This window comes from Natrix helvetica, assembly GCF_964273705.1.
Source record: "Natrix helvetica genome assembly, chromosome: 4".
Classification (NCBI taxonomy): domain Eukaryota; kingdom Metazoa; phylum Chordata; class Lepidosauria; order Squamata; family Natricidae; genus Natrix; species Natrix helvetica.
The window spans coordinates 42,241,219-42,266,606 of NC_138550.1; the positions used below are offsets into that span (position 1 = coordinate 42,241,219).

Consider the following 25,388-nt stretch of genomic DNA (forward strand, 5'->3'; position numbering starts at 1 on the left):
GTCCTAGGTATCAAACAAATACCTTCTTAAAATATAAGATGTTCCGAGTAGCGCAGATTTTTGCAGTTCCACTGGTGTTATTGCAGAAAGCTGCAATTTGTTAATGTATCTTATAAAATTCTTGGACATGGTGCCAAATGCCCCGATGACAATGGGTATCACTGTTATATGCTTCATCCATAGTCGTGTAGTTTCGATGGCCAGGTTGCGATATTTTGTTATTTTTTCTAATTCTTTTTCTTCGACTTTGGATCTCCTGGAACAGCAATATCAATAAACTGTACACTTCGGCCTTCTACAGCTGTGATATCTGGCGTGTTGTGCTCCAAATGACAATCTGTTTGTATTCGAAAGTCCCACAGATCTTCACCTTCTCATTTTCGATAACTTTTTCCACTTTATGACTTTCTGGATACAGGTAAATCATATTTTTTACATAATGACCAGTGGATTAATTTAGCAACTCGGTCATGTCTAGCTTTGTAATCAGTTTGTGCGATTTTGCTGCATTCACATATTAAATGTGAAACAGTTTCGACTTTGTTATTGCAAAGTCGGCAGTTTGGGTTGTCAGTGGATTATTATTATTATTATTATTATTATTATTATTATTATTATTATTATTATTATTATTATTATTATTATTATTATTATACATTAAACTCAGTCAACTGAACATTCAAAAATGCATCACAAATGCCATTGACTGTTGCTAATAGTTGATATGGGTTTCTGCCAGCGTCCTAGGTATCAACCAAGTACCTTCTTAAAATATACAATGTTCCAAGTAGTGCAGTTTTTTGCAGTTCCGCTGGTATTATTGCAGGAAGCTGCAATTTGTTGATGTATATTATAAAATTCTTGGACATGGTACCAAGTGTTATTGTTGTTATTCTTGCTGTTGTTGTTGTTGTTGTTGTTAAAACTGATACCTTCCCATGTCCTAAAATAATAAACACTGATTCATAAAACAATATATCCAACCTGGTTTTCCCAGACTCTAAAATATATTTAAGATGCTTTCAATTAATTATTAATATGTATATTCTCCAGCTATAAAGAAATAAATCAGATTGCTGCAGTCTGGAATGTAATATCATTTATAATGTTTCAATTTCTCAATATTTACTGGGGATAGGGAAAGCCTAGACAGGTGTTCCTAAGATAACACAGAGGAGATTTCTTCCTTCTCATGAGCAGAAGCTGGGGTAAAATGACTCCCTCATATAGCTTTATCCAATATTGTTTTCTTCACAAAAGCCAGCTTGAAAGAATTTGAAAAACTAGCTCTCTTGTTTCCCCTCATTAATTGGGTATCTGTTGCCTTTGGGTGGGAAAGAAGGAGTTTCCAGAGTGATTAAGCAACCCAGCCTAGCAAAGCCCATTAACATGGATAAAAGGATTTCCTGGTGGTATAAATGCCTGCACACAACTCACAGTGCACCATAACTCACATTATGTATATATGCAAGTAATGAAGTTGGCCAACTGAATTTGAGTTGGCATAGGATAGTCCTTTGAGAAAAGCAAGGCAAAGCAAGGCATACCTTCATTCCTCTTTCACTCTCATTCTATTTTATTGTTTTGCTTATTTTTGGTGGAAATGAGTTGTCAAGTCTTTTCTTCAGCTGACACCTTCATCCCCTTGACTTCTGACTCGTCTCCCACTCTGCCTCTAATAATGCATCATAGTGCTGCAGAGTGCTTGCCCGTCTCCAATCATGCCACTAATGTGGTGTCTACAGGTACCGTTTCTCTTATTTTAAAATTGCTACTTTTATCAGTGTGCCATTTTACTGGCTTTGGTTTAGCATCTTTGCTATGCTGTACAAATAATTTAAGAAATCCTTCAAGCAAAATTGGTATTTAATTAGCTTATTATGTCTTTTAATTACCACTTTGATTTCACATCGCTCTTTGAGGTTAATCTTGTAATCAATATTCGACCAGGAAACCAATGTCATTCTACTCAATATTTAATATTTTGAACTCATTAAATTGAAAAGAATGCGAACTTTTTGTTTGATTTCCTTTTAAAAACTTCTGCTACAGAATGGAAAAAGTGAAAATTTTACACTTTATGAAATGTCAGGTAATGACTTTCATGAATGGTAGATATCTGTCAGTGTTCCAATCCTGAACTAATCCATTTTGATGCTAATTATGCAAAATTAGTTTATTTCAGGTGATATGAAAATGACTTTGCGCTTCCATCTGATTTTTATTATGCTTCTTTCTCAAATAGTTGGAATTAATTCAATCCATGAAATATGGAATACTTTTAATATTGTAAAAATTCATTGGTAAAGAAAGCAAACTATCATGCTGTTCAATGTAAAAACATTGAATTTCTTTATGAAAGACCGAAATTAAATAGCAATGCAATGAAAGCAAATCACTTTTTACATCTTTCCATCCTGCCTATGATTTGTTTAAAAAAATAGTTTCTCCATTGCTGACTCTCTATCATTGTCCACATAATTATAAGCATTAATATATTTTATAGAATATTTCACATCAATTTAATCTGGGAGCTAATGGTTGTACCTGAAAGAAATCTTCTCCTTCTAGTTAAATGGAACTACAAATTTTGAAATTCTTAATTGCATTTGAGAACTTGGAAAAATCGTTACCCTATATTTCATATGGCACTAAAGATCCTGCTACAGTGTTCATTAATGAAATACTCATTCATATTGATTCAGAAATTGATGTATATATAATTCTTGGAAAAGGAAAATAAATATTTTCTTGCTGGAAGATTACAACTGAACTTGCATTTTATTTTATTAAATAATAGCTTTACTTCTGAGCGCTTGCTTGTTTATTTAATAAATCCAAAAGTATTCAAAGAGACAGACTTCCAAGTAAGCACATATATATAATCTATATATAGATTGTTACACGGGAAAAGACCCGAATACAACAAGACCAGCATACCTACACCCGTGAAAATCTACGAAAACATATAGACACACACACATACCATAGCTTTGCTTTCTTTAGTACTGTTTTATTCATGCCATTGGAAAATTAATCTATAGATAATTTTCTTGTTTTGTACATCAATTGATAGCAAGATGGTGTTTTAGATAAATTTTCATTCTTACACATAACTCAAAACAATGAATATCTAATGCTCTACTGAAATTGTTTCCATGCAAAGAAGTTCATGATCAGATTGAAGAAATGAATGAATGGAAACTGTCTTAATTCCATTAATGTAAATAAGTGATTTAAGCTATTTAAAACAACAATAATAACCACATAAGTATCCTATAATGGTTTCTAAACTTTATCTTCAAACACCAAAGTTTGCTGTGATAGCTTTTTGGAACAAGTAAATAATGCCATGTTGGTAAATAGGCAATAATTGAAGTTTCCGTGAAGGGGGTGTGTGTGTCATTTTGATCAGAACTTAGATATGATCAAATCTTAAATCACAACTCTGCATTGAGCTTGGAAGTAAATCAATAGCCATCTCCCTATTAAAAAGGAACTCAATATTTTATTTGTTTCATTACTTTGGCATTTTGCTGAATTAACATTTTAACACATTTCAGTAGTTTGACATATAATCTGTTACACAGTTGTATCCTGTAGAACAAAATAAGAATATGCCCCAGAAAAACAATAACAACTTTAAAAGCTGTTTCGTATGCTCCCCTTCCTTCCTCTCTCTTTCTCTTTCTTTCTCCTCTTTTAAACAACCAGTCCAGGATAATTATAGTATTCATTGGTAGAAATGTCCTATCATGTAATATGTGGCTAGATAGTCATCATTACTTCAATGACCAGTAATATCATTTTAGGCACATTCTGATACTTTCTGTAATTTTAATCAATAAAGATTGGTTAGGGGACCTGAGCATAGTGGTCTAGATTTTGTACAGTTTGATTTACATCATTCCGTATCCAAATGGCCAAAGTCTTTTGGGTCAAAATTGTGATTCAAGAACAAATGGAGGGTGGCAGTGTGGAAAAGCTTAATCAATGCCATAATTCTGCTGTAATAATGATAATAATAATAATTAACTAATTACCTGAATTCTACTAAAGTGAATGATTCTTCCCAGACAGGAATGTGTTTTGACAAAAGATAAAGATTTCTATACATAAATAACTGCATTTCTGAACAAGAGACATATGAGAAGATTTGTACACCATAACCTTGGCTATCCTGCTAACTAACATTTAAAGCAATGCAGTCAGTTTTCCCTGCAAATTCCACAAAAATATCCAACCCAATGAATTGGCACTGATAAATGCTTCCCTTATCTTATAACATGAATTTATTCAATGATGCATGAAAGTCATTATTCCTAGGAAAAACAAGCTTCTTCTTTCCCATAAAGAAAAATTAAATGCAACTTCTGGAAAATTGGGTTTGATTCCTAGATTTCTAGCTTTCAATGCTATGGTAGTTAGAAGACTTACAAAGCAGACAATCCTGAAAATATATTATGCTATCCTTTTTAAACATTATGTTCTACCTTGTGGTTATAGCAGAAACCTCATTTTGAATTCAAAAGAAATGAAAAAGGAAATAAAACATTACGTAGAGATGAAATTCAATGGTGAAAAAAGTAAGGTTCTACATTTAGGCAAGAAAAACAAAATGCACAGGTACAGTATAGTACCTTGCTCAATAGTAGTAACTGTGAGAGGGATCTTGGAATCCTAGTGGACAACCATTTAAATATGAGCCAGCAGTGTGCAGCAGCTGCCAAAAAAGCCAACAGAATTCTAGGCTGCATCAACATAGGGATAGAATCAAGATCATGTGAAGTTTTAATACCACTTTATAATGCCCTGGTAAGGCCACACTTGAAATACTGCATTCAGTTTTGGTCGCCACAATGTAGAAAAGATGTGGAAACTCTAGAAACAGTGCAGAGAAGAGTGACAAAGATAATTAGGAGACTGGAGGCTAAAACATATGAGGAACGGTTGCAGGAACTGGGTATGTCTAGTTTAATGAAAAGAAGGACTGGGGGAGACATGATAGCAGTCTTCCAATATCTCAGGGGTTGCCACAAAGAAAAGGGAGTCAAACTATTCTCCAAAGCACCTGAGAGCATAACAAGAAGCAATGGGTGGAAACTAATCAAGAAGCAACTTAGAACTGAGAAGAAATTTCCTGACAGTTAGAACAGTTAATCAGTGGAACAGCTTGCCTCCAGAAGTTGTGAATGCCCCAACACTGGAAGTCTTAAGAAGATGTTGGATAGCCATTTGTCTGAAATGGTATAGATTTCCTGCCTAGGCAGGGTTTTGGAATAGAAGACTTCCAAGGTCCCTTCCAACTCTGCTGTTGTGTTGTAATGGGATTCAGATTTGGATTTATTCATCTGTTTCAGGACTATAATTTATTTCTGTTTTAATTATTTAAAATCTGCTTCATATATGTAACAATTAAGGTCAAGAGTAACCTACCACAGAATGGTTTATTTTCAATTGGTGATTTGCAAGTTATCATATGCAGCCTTCTTCTTTTTTTTTTGAAAAGATTTTTTTTTCCTTTTTGGTTAAGCAGACAAACACAACACACGCAAAAATAATCTTTCATTACATATTGTAGAAGTGTGTCGATTGGTTACAAATAACTTTTGTGCATCTCTTCCACAGTCATTACATATAGTTCATATCACATTGTATATTTTAAATCAAAAATCTTTATATATCTTACTATCAACATCCCACAATTCTCATTTGACTATAATTGTTTTAACGTCCTTTGCATGAAATAATCCAAAATTAAAAACACAACCACATTATGACATTTCATTAATTATTTCTAATATCATCCAATAGCATTACACCTTTATAACATGTTCTAAGTAAGAATTAATTATGTTTGGTAACAAAATTTCTAATCCTCTTTCCAAGTCGCTGTTTACTATTTGTATCCCAATTCCTTTTATTGAGCCAGAACATACATACATACATACATACGTATATACATACATACATACATACATACATACATATATACATATATACATACATGCATACATACACACACATACATACATACATATATATATGTATGTATTTGTGTTACAACCCCTGGTATGCCCAAATATGGGAGGGAGCTCACTACTCCCCCTTTCTGTCCTTCGGCTCATTACAGAAGACCATCCAGGCAGAAAACCATATTTTTTATTTTTAATGTTGCCTTTTTATATTTGTGTTGTATTTGTGCTGATAAATAAATAAAGGGAGACTAGTATAGATCTATTTCAAGCTATTTAGCTCTCATCAGCTAGCCATACCCTTACTGAGATTCGAAGCAGGGCTGTATTACATATTAGGCAGTTGTATTAGCCACTAAGCCACCGGCTCTCTTCCTTATGAGCTGAGCCAGGGAAATAGGTATGTATTTGTGTTACAACCTGGTATGCCCAAATAACTATATCCCTTGTCATTACATTGTTATTATTACAATTGTAAGTTATTAATAGAAATTCATTCACTAATTATATCAGGTTTCCTCTCATCAAACCAACACATGTATGTACCTTGTTATCATTATTAATTATTTAACATATCATTCTAAAAATTACTAAATTCCTAATCACTAATCCTGTTATAGAAGTGTGTCAACCCCTGGTATGCCCAAATAACACAATTTGTAACACACACAAATACATACCTATTTCCCTATGGTCCAAAGTCCTCTTTTCTGATGAGAGCAACTTTTGCCAAAAGCACCAAAACCTGGTTCAATGGCCGTGGGATTACTGTGCTTGATTGGCAAGCAAACTTGCCTGACCTGAACCTATAGAGAATCTATGGGGCATTGCCAAGAGAAAGATGAGTATGCATGCTTATACTTTTCAGAGGCCCGATATTGCTCTATGTACAATCCTTGTTTTATTGATTGCATGTAATATTCTAATTTTCTGAGATGGTAGATTTGGGGTTTTCATGAGCTGTACACCATAATCATCACAATTAGGACAAATCATGGCTTGAACTATCTTGCTTTGCATGTAATGAGTCTTATCTCATATATTAGTTTCACCTTTTAAGTTGCATTACTGAAATAAATGAACTTTTGCACGATATTCTAATTTTTTGAGTTTCACCTGTACTGGCTTATTCAACCACTCTGTAATAATCATAGTTTATATTACTGTTACTATTTAGATAACCTTTTTTATAAAAATCATGTGGAAATGAGTTTACTAAATTGATATCTAAATATATGACATGAATGGAAATATACATAATTCAACATGTGCTGAATGTTTCACCATCTGCCCAGTTTATTCCATGTTTCAGCCTATAGCTTACTATGTGGAGAAAATGTGATGAAAACTTGAGTTATGTACTCCTTAAATTGGATGACCAAATTGCTGCATGTAGAAATCAAACAATATTGTATTCTTAAGATATTCATTGAGTTCAACTCATTCAAAAGATAATTTTCATGTATTTTGATAGAGATAGTGTTTTATGAATGCGTGTCCATTTTCTTACTGGTCTCATCTATTTGTCTTTGAACCCAACCCTTAAATATGCCCATATATGTTTTTCTATGGCTACTATGGGAAATATGCCTCCAGGTCTGCATTATTCTGTTCCTTCTTGTCATTATGGAAACCAACAAACTGCATATGGGATGATGGCAGGTAAGAAATACTTTCTGAAACAAAATCTATAGCATTTTAACTCTCTGGAAGTAATAAAGACAGTTCCAAGTAATTGTTCATTGAAACTGTAGCTTACCTCTAGCAATTACCAAAACCTACTGCCAAAGTGAGTGCCACTCACTTTTGGTCCACTAGCTAATATTGTCGTTGTATTATCACAAAGGGTTAGAGTGCATAGAAAGTATGAATATTAAGTATAATAAATGTAAGACCAATCATTTGAATTGTGTTTCCATTAAGGATTTGTAAATGCTTACATAAGGAAGTCTGATCCATGAGAAATATCTCGATAAAGGCCTTTCTTTGCTCTTGTGTCATTATTATACAAATAACTTCCCCTTTAAGTTGAATCTGAATTCAAAAGAACTTCATAATTTATTTATGTACCTTTCTTGACAATGTGCCAGAAATGGCTTCACTTCAGGAGTGGTTTTCTTTTTTCTGCAAATTCACATTCTAGCTTATAGATCTGCTTTTCCTTGTCATCCAGATACTAACTAGGCTTGGCTTAGTTTGACATCCCAGCACAGTTACTGCCACTTCTTTTGACTTGTGCCAAGGAGTATTTACACACTGCAGTAAAAAAAAATGCTTTGTTTTGTTGTAATTAATTTATTTCATTTATTTATCTTTAAGAAAAACAACAACAAAAGAAAAGGGAACTATGAAAAAGAGTGGGAAACAATTTTACTCCAATTTCACAAGACTGTTTATGTTGCAATTAAAACACTATGTAGACCAGTGTTTTTCAACCTTGACAACGTTAAGACCCAATTAGCACTGAATTCCACACATATTAAATTTGCCAGAGTTGAAAAATACTGATGTAAATTTCTGTAGAAGAGTCCATAATACTTCTCATGATTCATCTACATTATCTATCATGCCAATTCTCCATGCGAAATAAAAAGAATCTTGGCATCCATTAAAAAGAAGAGAAAAAAGCTTCCAGATAAATATTCAGTGGAAAACGGCAAAAGGTTCTAAATAAAACAAGAAAAACGCATAGTATTATTTATAGGTGACTGGAATGTCCATGCAGATCTCAGGCATCCAGGTCATGGTTGTCCCAAAGGAGCTTTCTCAAAAGGCAACTGGACTTTCTTTGATTTTCCTAGAAGACATTTCACTTTTCATCCAAGACGCTTCTTACATTTTGACCGAATGGTGGAGAATGGAAGGATTTATATTCCTTGCAGTCAACTTGGTCATGAGAGTGATGACAACCAGATGACTGCAAGCAATATAGAAGAAGTTTCTTGGATAAGAGGTGGAATGCCTTCAAGAAATAACAAAAAAAGTCCAGTTGCCTTTTGAAAAAGCACTTTTGGGACAACCATGACTTAGATTACTGAGAATCTCCATAATCACCCATAAATAATACTATGTGTATTTCTTGTTTTAATTAGAACCTCTTGCAAACAAAGAAAGTCCAGTTGCTTTTTGAAAAAAGCACCTTTGGAACAAGCAATTGGAATGTAAAATCTATAGAAAGATAGGAACTGGAAATTACAGAAAGAGTTGAATGAGAGTATTTTCAACATCTATGTCAAACAGTATGGATGTAAACCTTATCTGTGGATATGTCAAGTCAGTCAAGATACTTTCTGATGCAGATTATAAAAGAGATCATGACTTATTAGTATCAGTTATGTAGGATTCATTTTTAATTTTTTTTAAAGTTCAGGTTCTTCCTCACTACAGCACAAAAATAATGTTGTCAAGTGGACTAAGTGCTACAAAATATGCTGGCTCAAGGATGACCATCTTCTAAGAGCCACAGAGCAAAAGATAGGTGAGATGGAAAACCCCTTCTTAGTTGACAATTACTGGGAGCAGAAGACCAGTTGGTCTTTTGCTATCAATTATCCATTCTCTGGTGCTTTTCCTGGTGCCATGTCAAAAGAAGTGCACCAGTTCACCTGCAGGAGATGAAAGAAACTACAAGATGTTTCTTGGAGGAGCACAATATAATGCTGCAGATAGGTCAAGATGGCAAGCACTTGTCCATACAAGCATCTAATTCCCTAACTTTCATTAGCTTCCCTTTTTCTTAAATTTATCTACAGAATAAACAACAGTATTTTAAATTGAAATATTTCTTAAATGTTCAATATCTAGGGGGCTTCAAACTGACAAAGGCTGCATTAGATGGACACAATACAATGCATTTTTTTAAAAAGAAAAAGTTGCAGGAATGGTTCTTATTTATTAATGCTATTATGTGCTAAAGCTAAGGTGGAATTCTTTATCTCTCAATTGATATTCTTGCAGTCTCCTCTCCCTCCCGCCCATCTCTAATAGGTATCAAGCCTACTGCTCCAGATGTGCTGGCAGCAAGCCTCTCTCAAAGCCGTATTTTACAGACCTGCAGCATGTCTCATCCCAATGTTGTGAATGGAGTTGGCACTTTACAAGGCAAGTCTCCCCCCTGTAGTGAAGTTCTTCTTAACCATCTCTCATTTAAACTAAGTGTTTTCTTCCTGTGCTCATTGTCTCTTTTGCAGCTGTAGCAACTGCTGGCTCATACTTAATCTGTGCTCTACAGAGGCAGATTCTATCTACCTTGTACTTGTGCACCTGGTTTTCCTACAAAGCGAGACCTTATTTTTATCATCATTGAACAGAATTTTTCTAGATACATACAATCTTTCAAGATTTTTTGAAACATGTGCCTGAATTCTGATGTGTTATAATATCTTACACTTTTTTATCATTTGGAAATTTTCTCAATGTATTTCTAGATCCTTAAGTCATTTATACAAATAGTGAAGAGCATTGTGCCAAAGACTGTACTTTCAAATACTCTCATGTATACCTCCTTCCATGTAGTCATAGATCCATTAAGGACCATACAACGGGCATGGCTGTTCAATCTACTATGAATCTATGTGACTGGTGGATTATCTATCCTCCATTTGTTTTATTTAAAACAGCATACACTGAATATGTGTAGAGCCAACTTATTCAAATGCCTTACTGAGGTTTAGATATTTTGTATCCATACCATTCTCTTAGTTTAGTAATATAATTACTTAGCTAAAAAGCAGTAAGATTTGTCTGTCATGATACATATTTCTATATAACCACGCTGGCTTCTAGTAATCACCGTGATTCTTTCTAAGTGCTTGCAAACTCATTGCTTGCCGATTCTTTCTGGAATTTTCTCAGATGTTGATTTCTTATTGGTCTAGTTTTCTGTGCGGTTTGTACTTTCCTTCTTTATGCTTAACTATGCTGCTTCTTGTTCTCTTCTATTTCCTTCTACTTTTTTCAGCATTATAAACTTTTCAATAAATATAGCTTACGAATTGAGTAAACACAGAGAGTACACAGCCTTGTCTAACTTTTCCAACTTAGAGCTAGTGCATTTCACCATATTCTGTTTGGAATGAGGTTTTTGTAGTCCTTTTTTGTCCTATTTCCATGATGACAATGAAATGTTTTGGGATTCCCATTCTCGTAAACACATTCCATAACTTGACTTGGTGTAGCCTATCATTTCTACAATCAGTGAAGCCCATATTGATTTATGTTCTGGATTTCGCATTTAACCAATGTGAATCAACAATGTTGTCTCTTCTAAAACCAGCTTTATCATCTGGTATTTCCCTTTTATAAAAGGTTATAATCTGAATCAGATGATATTAAGCTTTATTTTGCAAGTTTGTAAAATTAAGGAATTGTATAATTTGTACTATTTTTAAATTTCCTTTCTGTTGGCTATCATGTTGTTCTCTAAATTTGCTATACCACCTTGGTTGGAACTTTTATTCTTCTGTTGCTTACCATATTTTTGTGAGTAATTTGTTAAGTCCTGGAAACTTCCAACATCCACCCAGAGTGCTGATCTATCTTAATGTTCTGCTACTAAAGGTCTTTGTACTTATGGAATATCTATTTAGATTTCTTTCATGTCAACATCTCTACTGTATAGTATTTTACTATACTCTTTCCATCTTAAATAAAGATGGACTTTTAAAAAATCAGTTACTGTTTGTCCAATGTAGGCTTCCCAATCTAAAGTTACAACGGCCTTCGGAGTTCAGAGATATTTTGAATGACTTTCCTTTTTTTTCCTGTTTCCATCTTCAGTTTCTTTAGATATTGTAATACTGTGATTAATATTCAAGCACACATTCTCTAAAAACAATTATGACCGAATTCAAATCACTAACAATGTAAGCCATCATTACCCATATTTTACCAATGATTGATATACACTTAAGTAATACAATATTTTATCTCCTTAAAATTGTTTTTTAATCAGAAGGCTTTTATGTGTTTTGCTTCTGAACAGGTGGTCTCACTCCTTGCCTATATAAATTCCCTGACCATGCTCTAAGTGCCAGTTCATGCGCTCTAGGCCACAGCTTTACTTCCATGCATCCATCTCTACTTGGAGCTGATCCTACCACTGATTTTAAACAGGAATTTCGGAAGAAAGCCAAGTCACTTGATGAACCAATAGATATGGATTCTCCAGAAATTAGAGAGTTGGAAAAATTTGCCAATGAGTTCAAGTTGAGAAGAATTAAGCTAGGTATGTAATTCATGCAATTAGACAACTGAAAGATATATTTGTTCTAAAATATCATATTCAGTGACTGGAAATAACTACACCTACCACTCTTTTTTGACCTTGGATTTTTAGTTTGATTCTTTATATCTATTTTCTTTTGACAGGTTATACACAAACAAATGTTGGAGAAGCTCTAGCTGCAGTGCACGGCTCTGAATTCAGCCAGACTACTATTTGCCGGTTTGAAAACTTGCAACTGAGTTTCAAGAATGCCTGCAAACTAAAATCCATATTAACTAAGTGGTTGGAGGAAGCAGAACAAGTAGGAGGTATCACAGATTTTTTTTAAAGTCAAAACTATTTGTTTTTATGTGCAAGTTAAGGCTGTGCAGCATTTGAGCTTGAACAGTTTTAAACACACATGGATATACACGTAACACTTGTCAGCAACTTGCTAAATCAAATGAATATTAAGTTTAGGATAGTGCTGTAGTTGTGGACTACAACCATTGAATTTAAGGATGAAATGTTGGTATTTTAAGGACTTGTTAACAGAGGCAAAAATGTGATATTCTTTGTGCTCCAAAGAACTTCTTTCCTTTCAAAACTTAAGATCGTACATGAAACAGTGAAAATGTACAAGAAGCATGTTTGCTTCAGACAATAATTCCTTTATTTTTTAAAGGAAGAAATGAATTATTCTCACAATCTATGTCCAGGTCAAGTGCCATGTACTTGTAGAAAGCTAAGCTATTGTATATTTGCATTATAATAAATGTGTTTGTTAGTATGAACATATGTATCTATAAATGTCGAGCCCCTTCACACTGATGTATATTGTGTATTGTAAATAGAAACCAGATACATTAATGTTATGGAAACAGTGTTATTCCTTTTGCACTACACATATTCACTGAATGTATGGGAAAAGTGCATATATTTATTATTTATTTTATTATTCACACTTATAGACCGCCCCCTCTCCCGGAAAGGACTCGGGGCGGTGTACAGTCACTAAAATACATTCTAAAATACATACATAAACAATTAAATTAATACTGGTGAAGGAGGTTATGAGACTGTAATCGAATAATAAATATAATACGTTAAAAGCCTATAAACCCTTAAAACCCAATTAAAATAAATAAATCCCGGGAGGTAAAACTAAGACGGTGCCAGGCCAGCTGATTGAAATAGGTGAGTCTTTAACTTTTGCCGGAAGGAGCGGAGGTCGGTGGTGGTTCGAATGTCTGGGGGGAGGTCGTTCCAGAGGGTTGGGCCCATCACAGAGAAGGATCTACTCCTAGGTGTCGCCCGCTGGCATTGCCTGGCAGACGGCACCAGGAGGAGCCCCTCCCTGTGTGAGCGGATAGGTCGCAGGGACGTGTGTGGTAGGATGCGATCCTGCAGATAACTAGGTCCTCTGCCATGGAGCGCTTTAAAGATGGTAATCAATACCTTGAAACGCACCCGAAAGGCTACAGGTAGCCAGTGCAGCTCGCGCAGGAGAGGTGTTACGTGGGAGTAACGAGTGCTTCCCATAATAACCCGCGCGGCTGCGTTCTGAACCAGCTGCAGTCTCCGGATGCGTCCCAAGGGAAGCCCCATGTAGAGAGCATTGCAGTAGTCCAGGCGAGATGTCACCAGCGCATGAGTGACCGTGCGCAGGGCACTCCGGTCCAGTAGGGGGCGCAATTGGCGCACCAGGCGAACCTGGTGGAATGCCCCCCTTGCCACGGCTGTCACATGGTCCTCCATTGACAGCCGGGCATCAAGGAGGACACCCAAATTGCGCGCCCGCTCCACAGGGGACAACTGTTCGCCCCCTATGGCCAGCGATGGAGTCAGCTGGCTGAACCGAGGTGCCGGCAACCACAGCCACTCGGTCTTGGAGGGGTTGAGTTTGAGTCTGTTGTCCCCCATCCAGACCCCGACGGCCTCCAAACACCGGGACATCACTTCGACAGCCTCGTTGGGGTGGTTTGGGGTTGAAATATACAGCTGAGTATCATCAGCGTAGAGGTGGTATTCAACCCCAAAACCACGGATGATCTCACCCAGCGGCTTCACATATGCGTTGAACAGGAGAGGCGAGAGGACCGACCCCTGTGGCACCCCACAAGTGAGTGGCCTCAGGGACGACCTCTGTCCCCCTGTCAACACACATTGCTTCCGGTCAGAGAGGTAGGAGCCGAACCACCGCAAAACGGTGCCTCCGACTCCCATCCCCTCCAACCGGCGCAATAGGATACCATGGTCGATGGTATCAAAAGCCGCCGAGAGGTCTAATAGGACCAGGATAGAGGAGCAACCCCTATCTCTGGCCCTCCAGAGATCATCGACCAACGCGACCAAGGCTGTCTCGGTGCTGTGCCCGGGTCGGAAGCCGGACTGGCGTGGGTCTAGATAATCGGATTCGTCTAGGTGTCGCGGGAGCTGCTGCGCCACCACATTCTCAACAACCTTCGCCACGAAGGGAAGGTTGGAGACTGGACGATAGTTAGCTAGCTCCATTGGGTCGAGTGAAGGCCTCTTGAGCAAGGGTCTCACCACCGCCTCTTTCAAGGTGGTTGGTAAGTAACCCTCACCCAATGATGCGCTCACCAGGCCCAGGAGCCAGCCTCGTGTCACCTCCCAGGCTGCCAGTACCAGCCAGGAGGGGCACGGGTCCGTTAAACAAGTGGTGGGTCGCAGCCGTCCACGCAACCTGTCCAAATCCTCGGGGGCAACAGAGTCAAACTCCTCCCAGAGTGGTCTCTCAAGACTCGCTATAAACAAAATCAAATAATATTTCCACAGCCTCACTGACAGAAATACAGGTGAAACTCAAAAAATTAGAATATCGTGCAAAAGTTCATTTATTTCAGTAATGCAATTTAAAAGGTGAAACTAATATATGAGATAGACTCATTACATGCAAAGCAAGATAGTTCAAGCCTTGATTTATCATAATTGTGATGATTATGGCTTATAGCTCATGAAAACCCCAAATCCACCATCTCAGAAGAATAGAATATTCTTAGAATATTGTGAAAAGGTGCAATATTCTAGGCTCAAAGTGTCCCACTCTAATCAGCTAATTAAGCCATAACACATGCAGAGGGTTCCTGAGCCTTTAAATGGTCTGTCTGGTTCAGTAGGAATCACAATCATGGGAAAGACTGCTGACCTTAACAGTTGTGCAGAAAACCATCTTTGACACCCTCCATAAGGAGGGAAAGCCTCAAAAGGTAATTGCAAAAGAAGTTGGATGTTTCCAAAGTGCTGTATCAAAGCACATTAATAGAAAGTTATGTAGAAGGAGAAAGTGTGGAATAAAAAGGTGCACAAGCAACATGGATGACCGCAGCCTGGATAGGATTGTCAGGAAAAGGCCATTCAAAAGTGTTGGGGACTTTCATAAAGAGTGGACTGAGGCTGGAGTCAATGCATCAAGAACCACCACACATGGACAGATCCTGGACATGGGCTTCAAATGTTGTATTCCTCGTCAAGCCGCTCCTGAACAACAAACGTCAGAAGCGTCTTACCTGGGCTAAAGAAAAACAGACCTGGTCTGTTGCTCAATGGTCTAAAGTCCTCTTTTCTGATGAGAGCAACTTTTGCATCTCATTTGGAAACCAAGAATATGGAGGAAGAATGGAGAGGACCACACTGTAAGATGCTTGAAGTCCAGTGTGAAGTTTCCACAGTCTGTGTAGATTTAGGGAGCCATGTCATCTGCCGGTGTTGGTCCACTGTGCTTCATTAAGTACAGGGTCAACGCAGCTGTCTACCAGGAGATTTTGGAGCACTTCATGTTTCCTTCCGCTGACAAGCTTTATGGGGATGCTGACTGCATTTTCCAGCTGCCCACACTGCCAAAAGCACCAAAACCTGGTTCAATGACTGTGGGATTACTGTTGTGGCCCAGCAGGAGCCGTTGGAGCTGCCACCAGACTCCGAGAGTGAGGGTCCCTATGAGTCGGCTCTGGAGAATGAGGACCACCTTGGGCAGGGTTCTGACTCTGAGCAGGGATCGGAGAGTCTGGTCGGCCACCAGGAGGCGCCTGAGGCATGGAGCAGCGGTGAGAGCCGAAGGAGGGGGGCTCCTGATGCCATGCCTTGGAGCAGTGGGGAGGAGTCACAGGACAGTGGCTCAGACATCAGCAGGGAGTTCTTAGATGCTCGTTACCGCCGCGCCCACAGATGCAGGGTGCAAGGGCGCAGTTATCGGCGGTAAGGGCTCTCAGCTGCTGATAAGTAGACTCCCCTTCAGGCTATAAAAGGATTGACTGAGCATACGCCCTTTGCAGAAGTCAACAAAGGAATTATTCAAGAAGTTCGGTCTTGGAAACGTAGCATGCTGGATAGCTGCTATCGTGTCTCGTGTCTGTGAGCCTTGTCGTGGTGGTTTACTGCCAAGGATCTGTCTGTCTGTGCAATAAATCCTGTTAAAGTAGTATTGTTCCGGAGCGTGTTCTGTGTGGGCGAGGGAAGAAGGGAGGTCAGAACAGATTACTGTGCTTGATTGGCCAGCAAACTCGCCTGACCTGAACCCCATAGAGAATCTATGGGGCATTGCCAAGAGAAAGATGAGAGACATGAGACTGAACAATGCAGAAGAGCTGAAGGCTGCTATTGAGGCATCCTGGTCTTCCATAACACCTCAGCAGTGCCACAGGCTGATAGCTTCCATGCCACGCTGCATTTAGGCAGTAATTGCTGCAAAAGGGGCCCAAACCAAGTAGTGAGTACATATGCATGCTTATACTTTTCAGAGGTCCGATATTGTTCTATGTACAATCCTTGGTTTATTGATTGCATGTAATATTCTAATTTTCTGAGATTGTGGACTTGGGGTTTTCATGAGCTGTAAGCCATAATCATCACAATTATGACAAATCACAGCTCGCACTATCTTGCTTTGCATGTAATGAGTCTATCTCATATATTAGTTTCACCTTTTAAGTTGTGTTACTGAAATAAATAAACTTTTGCACGATATTCTAATTTTTCAAGTTTCACCTGTGGTAAAGTACAATCTACATCTTAAACCAGTAATGCTAAATATGTTCCTAAACTCAGGCAATTTTAAGTTATTTTAAGAAGTAATACTCTTTACACATTTTAACTTAAGAATTCATGAAGCTAACACTTATTTGCCTGATAACATGTGTAAAGGCCAATTATGAAACATTTCCTCAGAAAACTATGAATATGTATATTTACACAAATTCAAAGGTTGCAGAACAAATGCTCTTGGCCAAATATAGAGTCAGATTTATATATATTAGGACAATGATAATTTTGGGATTTGGCATTTGGTCTCTGTACACTTTACTTTACTTTACTTTTATTTCGATTTTTATACCCCCCCCTCTCCCCAAAGGGACTCGGGGCGGTGTACAGTCAAATAAAACACATAAAATGCAAAGTACAAACATAGAAACATAGAAACATAGAAGAGGAGGCAATAAGACACTGTACAAAGTAAAGTAGATAAAAGCAATATATCAACAATCCTAAAAATACCCAATTAAAATTACCCAGTTAAAATATGTCTGCCAGGAGGTATAGTAAGGTTATGAATGGTCCAGGCTGGCTAAACGGAACAGGTGAGTCTTCAGTTTTCGTCGAAAGGAGGGGAAGTCGGTGGTGGTTCTGATATCGGGGGGGAGGTCATTCCAGAGGGTTGGGCCCATCACAGAGAAGGCTCTACTCCTAGGTGCCGCCCATTGGCACTGCTTAGTGGACGGCACCCGGAGGAGTCCTTCCCTGTGAGAGCGACCCCACATTGAATTTGAAATGAAACACTCAACATGAATGGAGAGTGTCAGTTTTAACTCAAGGGGTTTAACAAGAGTGGCATTACACATTGAGGAATTACAGCCATTTTAATACATGCACCCTGATTTTTGGTGACTCATAAATAATGGGACAAATGGTTGACAAGCAGTTCCAGGTGTGCCTTGTTCCAGATATCCAAAGAGATATCTATGCAAAAGAGGTCACCATTAGACCAAAAAAAAACAAAAACAAAATAAACCCATCATAGAGATAGGAAAAACATTCAAAACAGCCAAAACAAGAGTTTGGAATATAAAAGAAAGAATTAACTAACAGACTCAGCAGCACCAAGGACCTGGAAGACCATGGATGATGACTAAGGTGATGAACAGATAATTCTGTCATTGGTGAAGAAAAACCTATTTGCAACATCTGGCCAAGTCAAGAAACACTCTTGAAGAGGTAGGAATGTCATTATCAAAGTCTACAGTCAAGAGATAGCTTCATGAATGTAAACACAGAGGCTTCACAACAAGGTGCAAAGTCCTGGTGACACTCCTGAACAGAAAGATCGGATTAGACTTTGTCAGAGAACACCTAAAAGAGCTACACCAATTATGGAATAATATTCTTTGGACTGATGAAATCAAAATTAATTTGTACCAGAATGATGGAAAAAGTATGGAAAATTAAAGGAATAGCTCATGATTAAAGCATACATCATCTGTCAAACAGGCAATGTTATGGTATAAGTATATATGGTTGTCAATGGAACCGGGACACCAGTGTTTATTGCGGACTTGACTGATAATAAAAGGCCAAGAAATCAAGACAAAGAAATGGAATATTCTTCACTGACCAAGTCAATCATTGATCTCAACCCAAGAGCATACTAATTATTTACTGAAGGCAAAAAGATGCACAAACAAGCAACAACTGAAGGCTGTAGTTCAAGCATGACAAAGCATCTCAAAGGAGAAAACTCATCATTTGGTCATAACCATAGGTTCCAGATTTCACTGCCTGCAAAGGATTTTTATCCAAGTACTAAAATAATCCTTATATTTGTTAGTTTCTCCCATCATTTATGAGACACCAAAAATAGAGGTGGGAATATTAAATATTTTAAAATGGCTGTAATTCTTCAGCGATTAATGGTTGACCACAATTTTGTCAAACTCCTTGAATTAAAGCTGAAAGTCCTCATTTCACTCACATCTTGAGTGTTTCATATCAAATTCAGTGTGGTAGTATACAGAGAACAAATATCCCCAAAAAACCGTATCATTATCCCAATGTATACAAACTGGACGTCATATGCTCCTAATGTAGTCAAATGAGTTTTCCTTACAGTTATAATGAACAAAATAATTCTAAACGATTTAGCAATTATTATACAAGACCATAGCAACCATAATGCATTATGTTTGCTGTAAGAGAATAGTTTTGTTTGAATTTTAATAAACTCTATTGCACCTGTCACTATCACATACATCTTTTATAAAAAAAACAAATACAAACAGAAACAACTATTAAACACAGTACAGGTGACACAAGATGTTTTGCAACATTGTCATTAATTCCCTGAAATTAATATTATTTTTTAATTATGTTTTCCACCGTGTAGCTCTATACAATGAAAAAGTTGGCATGAATGAACGGAAAAGAAAACGCAGAACCACCATTAGGTAACAAGAAATGCACCTTTTTCACATGTATAGTCATGAGTGATAGGGATTCTGTCTTGATGATTAGGCTTCTCTACTATATTCTCATAATGATCTACAACTTGTACGCAACTGCTTGGACATGCCTATTTAAACTGTTAGGTTTCAATGAATTTCTAAATGAACAGAGGTTGACACAACTTCTGTGAGTTGTGAAAATAAATATTACACGTTTCTGCAAAATATGAACAATTGAAGTTGAAAAGAAGTTGGCTTTTACAGCAATAGAATACAAAATGTACTTCCAATTCAACTATGAAGTGCTCAGTAGGCAGACAGAAAGGGAATCTGGAACTATTTTCTAAATCTGAATATTATTAAAAGTCTATTGGGAGATCTCAAATGCAATATATGTGAAGGTACCCAAGAATATTTATGATCTAGAAAACCTCTGCAAGATAAGGTGGGAAAAATTCCAAAGAAAGAATGAAGAGACTCTTAGATGGTTACAGAAAATATTTGAAAAATATTAACTTGGCCATAATTACAAAAATAAAAATACCAAATACTGATTGGAGAGCATCCTAACTTCTCTACCTACCATATTTTTCTTATTTTGAATTTCTAAACTAGAACATTTAAATATTTTGTATTCTTAGAAATGTATCATTTTGTACCTTATTGAGATTATATCAAGTTATGTTCAATGAACAATCCATTGGAACACATATTTTAATCTAAACAACTGAATCTTTTCAACAACCAAAACAGCCACAAGTGTTGTTTCTATTGTATTCATATTTTTTGCAATTTTGTGTGTAAAATTTATAATTTTATCAGATTGTAAACTACTCAAAATGGGTAGTTTATGATCACCTCAAACTTCAAAATCACAATCACTAATATTTAACAGAATACTGCTTTTATATCAAAACCGAAGTACTGTGCTGCCCTCTTGTGACTAGAATTGTTGGCTTCAGTTATATTACATTTTGAAATTAATTATGTTAAAACTAAGAATAAAAATGTTATTACTGTAGAGAATCTTTTATAGCATTTATAAGCCAAATCAAAGCAACTGTAATTAAAGCAGAAAAGGATCTTTGTGATCCAAATTGACACAAAAGGAAGCAAAAGAATTTGCTCACAGGATTAAGAGAAAGACAAGAGACATTGTCTTCATTCTCATTTGTCCTTAATATTCTCTAGATAAATGGGACTGTTCATATTCATGATTTCCAGGAAGGTAAGTCATAAAATATGCCAATAATATCAAAGCAATAGTAAAGGGAAAGAATAGCAGCAAAGAACAATTATATAAATATATATCATTTAGAAGTACTGAGATAACCTTGGATCTTTTCTTCCTGTAATATGTTACTTTTTCTTCTTTATATTGAATGGGGAACAGAAGGCTAATGAAGACGATGCTTTTCACTGTTGTCATTGAGGCTTGCTAAATAAGCACTGGCAATAAGGTCAAGCAGCAGCCAAGAGCAGAGCATCAGCAGGCCACTATAGCACTCAACTATGCTAATGCTTAGTTACCATTAGCCCTAGGAATCTTCTTTAACCTTTGGCAATAGCAATACAAGCACATTAGCTAAATCATCTATATATCTCTATCTATCGATGTAGGTTTTTTTTTCTTTTGAGCTTCCTTCTGGAAAAAAACAACTATCTGCCAATCTACTGAATTAAATCTAATGCCACTCTAATGAATATTATCTAGTAAGGGACCAATGGCAGCATAGGATTTCGGAGCTGAAGAATCTTCTTGGATGAGAAGCAAAACGTCTTCAAAGAAAAACCAGATAGTCCAGTTGCCTCTTGAAAAAGCAACTTTGGGACATAAGAGTGCCACCAATTCTTTTGCTGATCTCTTTTTGTGCTACTTTAGGCACTGATTGGGGTGAACAGAAGGAAGTGTCCTTCCCCAGAAGCCTTATTCTATAGCAGTGATGGCTAACCTTTTTGTCATCATGGGGCAAAAGTGCGCACGAATGCACATGCACCCATAATGCAATAGATGCGCGACCCCCATGCGCCACCCTCCATGCTTGCATGTGACCCCCCCCACATGCACCCATGTGCACACAACCCCCCCGTATGCCCCAGGACCCCCACACATGTGGGTGCATCTCTCACATGTGCTCCCCCCGTGCATGCACGGCAGAGTTCCGAAAACCAGCTGCCCGGCAGGAGGCGCGCACACAGGCACAATGGATCAGAAATGGGGCGATGGCTCACGTGCCCGCAGAGAGGGTTCTGTGTGCCAGCTGTGCCACCATCACAGTTCTATAGTCTGTCTGTTGTATACCCAGACATATAAAATATACATATGATTTCACACTCTTTGCAACACTGAGTTACTGATTACATACGATATGGTGCACACTGTTTTCACATAGCACGAAGAAAAGCTCTGTTTGGAATATGATTGCCATATGGTATTTTTCTTTTCAGTATTGCCGCAAAAGAAGCTTTGGAAAGCCATTTTGCAGAACAAAGCAAGCCTTCATCCCAGGAGATCATGAGAATGGCAGAGGGACTCAATTTGGAAAAGGAAGTGGTGAGAGTTTGGTTCTGCAATCGAAGACAAAGAGAAAAGAGAGTAAAGACAAGTTTACACCAGAACACCTTTAATTCCATTATTAAGGACCATCAAGAGTGCTAGAATTCTTTCCACAGACAAATGGATTTCTTAGCTTTAATTGTTTGAAAAACTTCTTGCCCCACTACACCGACAAAGAAAATAGAATACCTTTTATAAATGTATTTAATAATGAAAAGTTTATGTATTTCTTTAAATACCTTTACTTAAAAGAAGACATTAAAACTGTATTCTTCAAAAATGATTGAAAAGAACACTTCACACCTCCCTGCTATTCTTTAAGATGTTCTTTTTTTCAGGATTCTACACCAGCCGGAAAAAGAAATTTCGCTTTTTAAAAGTCATATCAACTTTAAATTATGCTTATGCAACTTCTAGGCCATCATTCAAAATTATTTTTGAAGGGTCTATTGCTCTGGAAGACCCATCATATTAGTGCAGAAAGACAAAATATTTGGAAAGCTCAAAAATGCATTTTTCCCTGTTATGAAGACTGCTTGGTCACTTTATTGCCTACATTTTTAGTTTTTGTAAGGAGTAATTCTTGGTGCTGAAAAGGAAAACATGTCTAATATTTGTTTAAAATATCATATATATCAATAAATTAAGCCAATAATATGTTCTTTATATTTAATTAAATCAAGTTTTTAAAATTGTATATTGATTTTTAAATGGGAAGCATTTTGCCAAGTCCCATTTGGAATTTGGAGATCCAGTTGTTAGCCTGGTACTATCTATCTCATTCACAAAATGGCTATAACTAAACAATATTACTCCTGATCCCCAACCACAAATCGGATACAAAAAAAATATGATTATGGTATTTATATACTGTAGTTGTAAATCCAATACTTCATTGGCATCATTTATAGTTAAGATGAATTAGTATAGTACATTACAATATAAAGTATTTCTCTCTCCTACAAGGGCTGGAAAAATTGCAGAAGTTCCTAAAGCAGGAAGAAATGAGAAAACAAACTGAAATTGAAAAGTTGCCAAGTTAAATTCTGCCTCATATTGGGGTGCATTTTTCCTGCCTGCTTCTTCTATTAGATGTTCCCTTTAATCTGCAATTATAGAATAATTAATTTTTAAACATAATTTTCAATATTTCAGCTGAGGTAGTATTTTTAAGATATTTTTCACCAGATGAATTATTTTTCCTCATTATTAAGTTTCTTCTATACAAATTATTATAGATGTTTTGCAAGCAAATAAAGAAAACAAAGATTTTTTTTAAAATTGCATTCTTTTTCAAAAACTGATGTTATTAATTTAACTAAGTATCTGAATATAGGGAAGATAAGAAGATTAACAGAATATATTTTTTTTTAAAAAACGGTCATATCTAGCATTCACATGCTATATAACACAATTGTGCTGATGCCTGGACAGAAGTTCCATTAAATTAAATGGAGCTTACTTTTAGCTACTAGTGTGTAAAAATTGCTGTCTAAGTAATCAATTCATAAATGATTTCAGATCCATATTATGCAATAATATAAATTAAATCTATCAAATTAAATTGGCAATTAATACTTTTTTTCATTTTTACACAATGAAAGCTTACACAACCTAACTATAGTGGGATATACTGCACTAAATATTGTTGTAGCTATTAAATCAAATTTAATAATATTTAAATAATTTGACATGATGTATAATTTTAAAATTGAATGCTGCATTCACATTGCTGTTGACATTCTATTTTCATGTAATTATTGGTCAAATAAGATAGCTTCAATAATTATTTTGCTATATCATTCACTGATTTATACTTTGCACTTACAAGATCAGTGTCAAGTCTGCATTGCAGTTTGAAAAAAATACAAAATACTCTTACAAGTTGTAACTTGCTCTTCTATTGTTACACATTTCAAGTGTCCTATAACACATGTGTTATTTAATTGTATTAGGTGCAAATTAAAATAAATTCATTAACTTCAGTTAAGCCTGTGTATAACATTCAAGTGTAAAAATGGATACAGAGCATATTATATTGGACAATAAAGGATATTTTGAAAAGTAACATTTGTTTAATGAAAAATTCTGCATGGAATTTATGTACAAATGGTATTGCAGGAAAAAGATTATCTTTTTCAGGTGTTATGTCCTCCATATCAATCATGGAGTTCACATAATTTCAGTGCTAACATAAGTTAATGGCTTACATTACTTTTCTCACAGTTCAAAACTTAATTAAAAGAAACCAAACATTATATACAGAAAGGCACAGACTCTTCTTCAAGTCAGCTGTATTACAGTACAGTGGAAATTATTCAAATTATCCTTTCCAACATTTTGCTAACAGAAAATTATTTTAGACCACAGCCCTGTCTTCTGAAGTTCCACTAATTGGGTATCAATACTATTCCAGAATCTATAATGGAAACATATGTATCATTTTAACATTAAGTTGAACTAGAATAAGTTATTAAAAAGTATTTAATGAAAAATTCCCTAAATTTTTACTGAAATTTTTATAATCATTCTTCTGAAGATGACAACTATCTCTTCCAACTCATTAAAAACAAGCTGCATTTTAAGTCATGTTATTTCTTAAGAAGTGTTTACAATTAAAGCAGAGCTGAAATGCTTTCCGAAAGGCTGCTTCTAATAATTTACAAAATGTAGAAATCTAAAGATGAATGGAATAGTTACCAAGCTAAATACTTTTTGTCCGAAACTAAACCAAAGAAATCAAAATTTAAACCATATGTAATAAATGGCCTGTTAACAAAACATCCCAATTTAATAAAAGATATACAAATTCTTCATGACATATTTTGTTCTGCTTTCTCTCTCAAGTTTAGTTCTTCCAGTTCTCTGTAGAAATTACCATTACCAATAATGGCTTAGGCAAGATTTGCGATGAAATCTGGTTTTTTATTGAAACCTGTACTGGAGGTTTGTGCATATGCCAATGTTGGAGCAGCTGTAGAGGTCAGGCTTCATATTAGCATAAAGCTAATCTACTCCTAAAGCTTTAAGTTGCCGCTCAATCTCTTCATCTGAAATTGTAGCATTTTTTGATGTAGATGCAGACGGCATGCCTTTCGCAGCTGAAGGAGCCTTTGCCATCTAATAAAAGAAAAAGAATATGAAAAGTTTAATTTATGTAACTAAAATAACTCATCAACTGCAAGCATACATCCAAA

At 36.3% G+C, this 25,388-nt stretch overlaps 2 protein-coding genes across 5 annotated transcripts in view; one reads left to right on the plus strand and one right to left on the minus strand.

Annotated features, from left to right (window-relative positions):
- Positions 1-1,603: 1,603 nt before the first annotated feature.
- On the plus strand, positions 1,604-22,293 carry POU1F1 (POU class 1 homeobox 1; the record flags this gene model as incomplete). 4 transcript variants are annotated; one of them, XM_081951137.1, is made up of 7 exons in its annotated part: positions 1,604-1,745; positions 7,488-7,637; positions 9,963-10,076; positions 11,959-12,201; positions 12,345-12,509; positions 19,577-19,637; positions 22,083-22,293. In XM_081951137.1, 7 exons carry the CDS (start codon positions 1,604-1,606, stop codon positions 22,291-22,293), a joined length of 1,086 nt encoding a protein of 361 aa, XP_081807263.1. The 4 variants fall into 4 exon arrangements, with proteins under 4 accessions (XP_081807263.1, XP_081807264.1, XP_081807265.1 ...); XM_081951138.1 differs by having other exon boundaries at positions 7,572-7,637; XM_081951139.1 differs by lacking the exon at positions 9,963-10,076.
- The window catches only part of CHMP2B (charged multivesicular body protein 2B), a 29,089-nt gene continuing 25,942 nt past the window's right edge, over positions 22,242-25,388 (minus strand). The window contains exon 6 of the mRNA XM_081951141.1: positions 22,242-25,311. Coding sequence (XP_081807267.1) covers positions 25,198-25,311 — 114 coding nt within the window. The 3' untranslated portion in view covers positions 22,242-25,197. The remainder of the gene's footprint in view (positions 25,312-25,388) is intronic.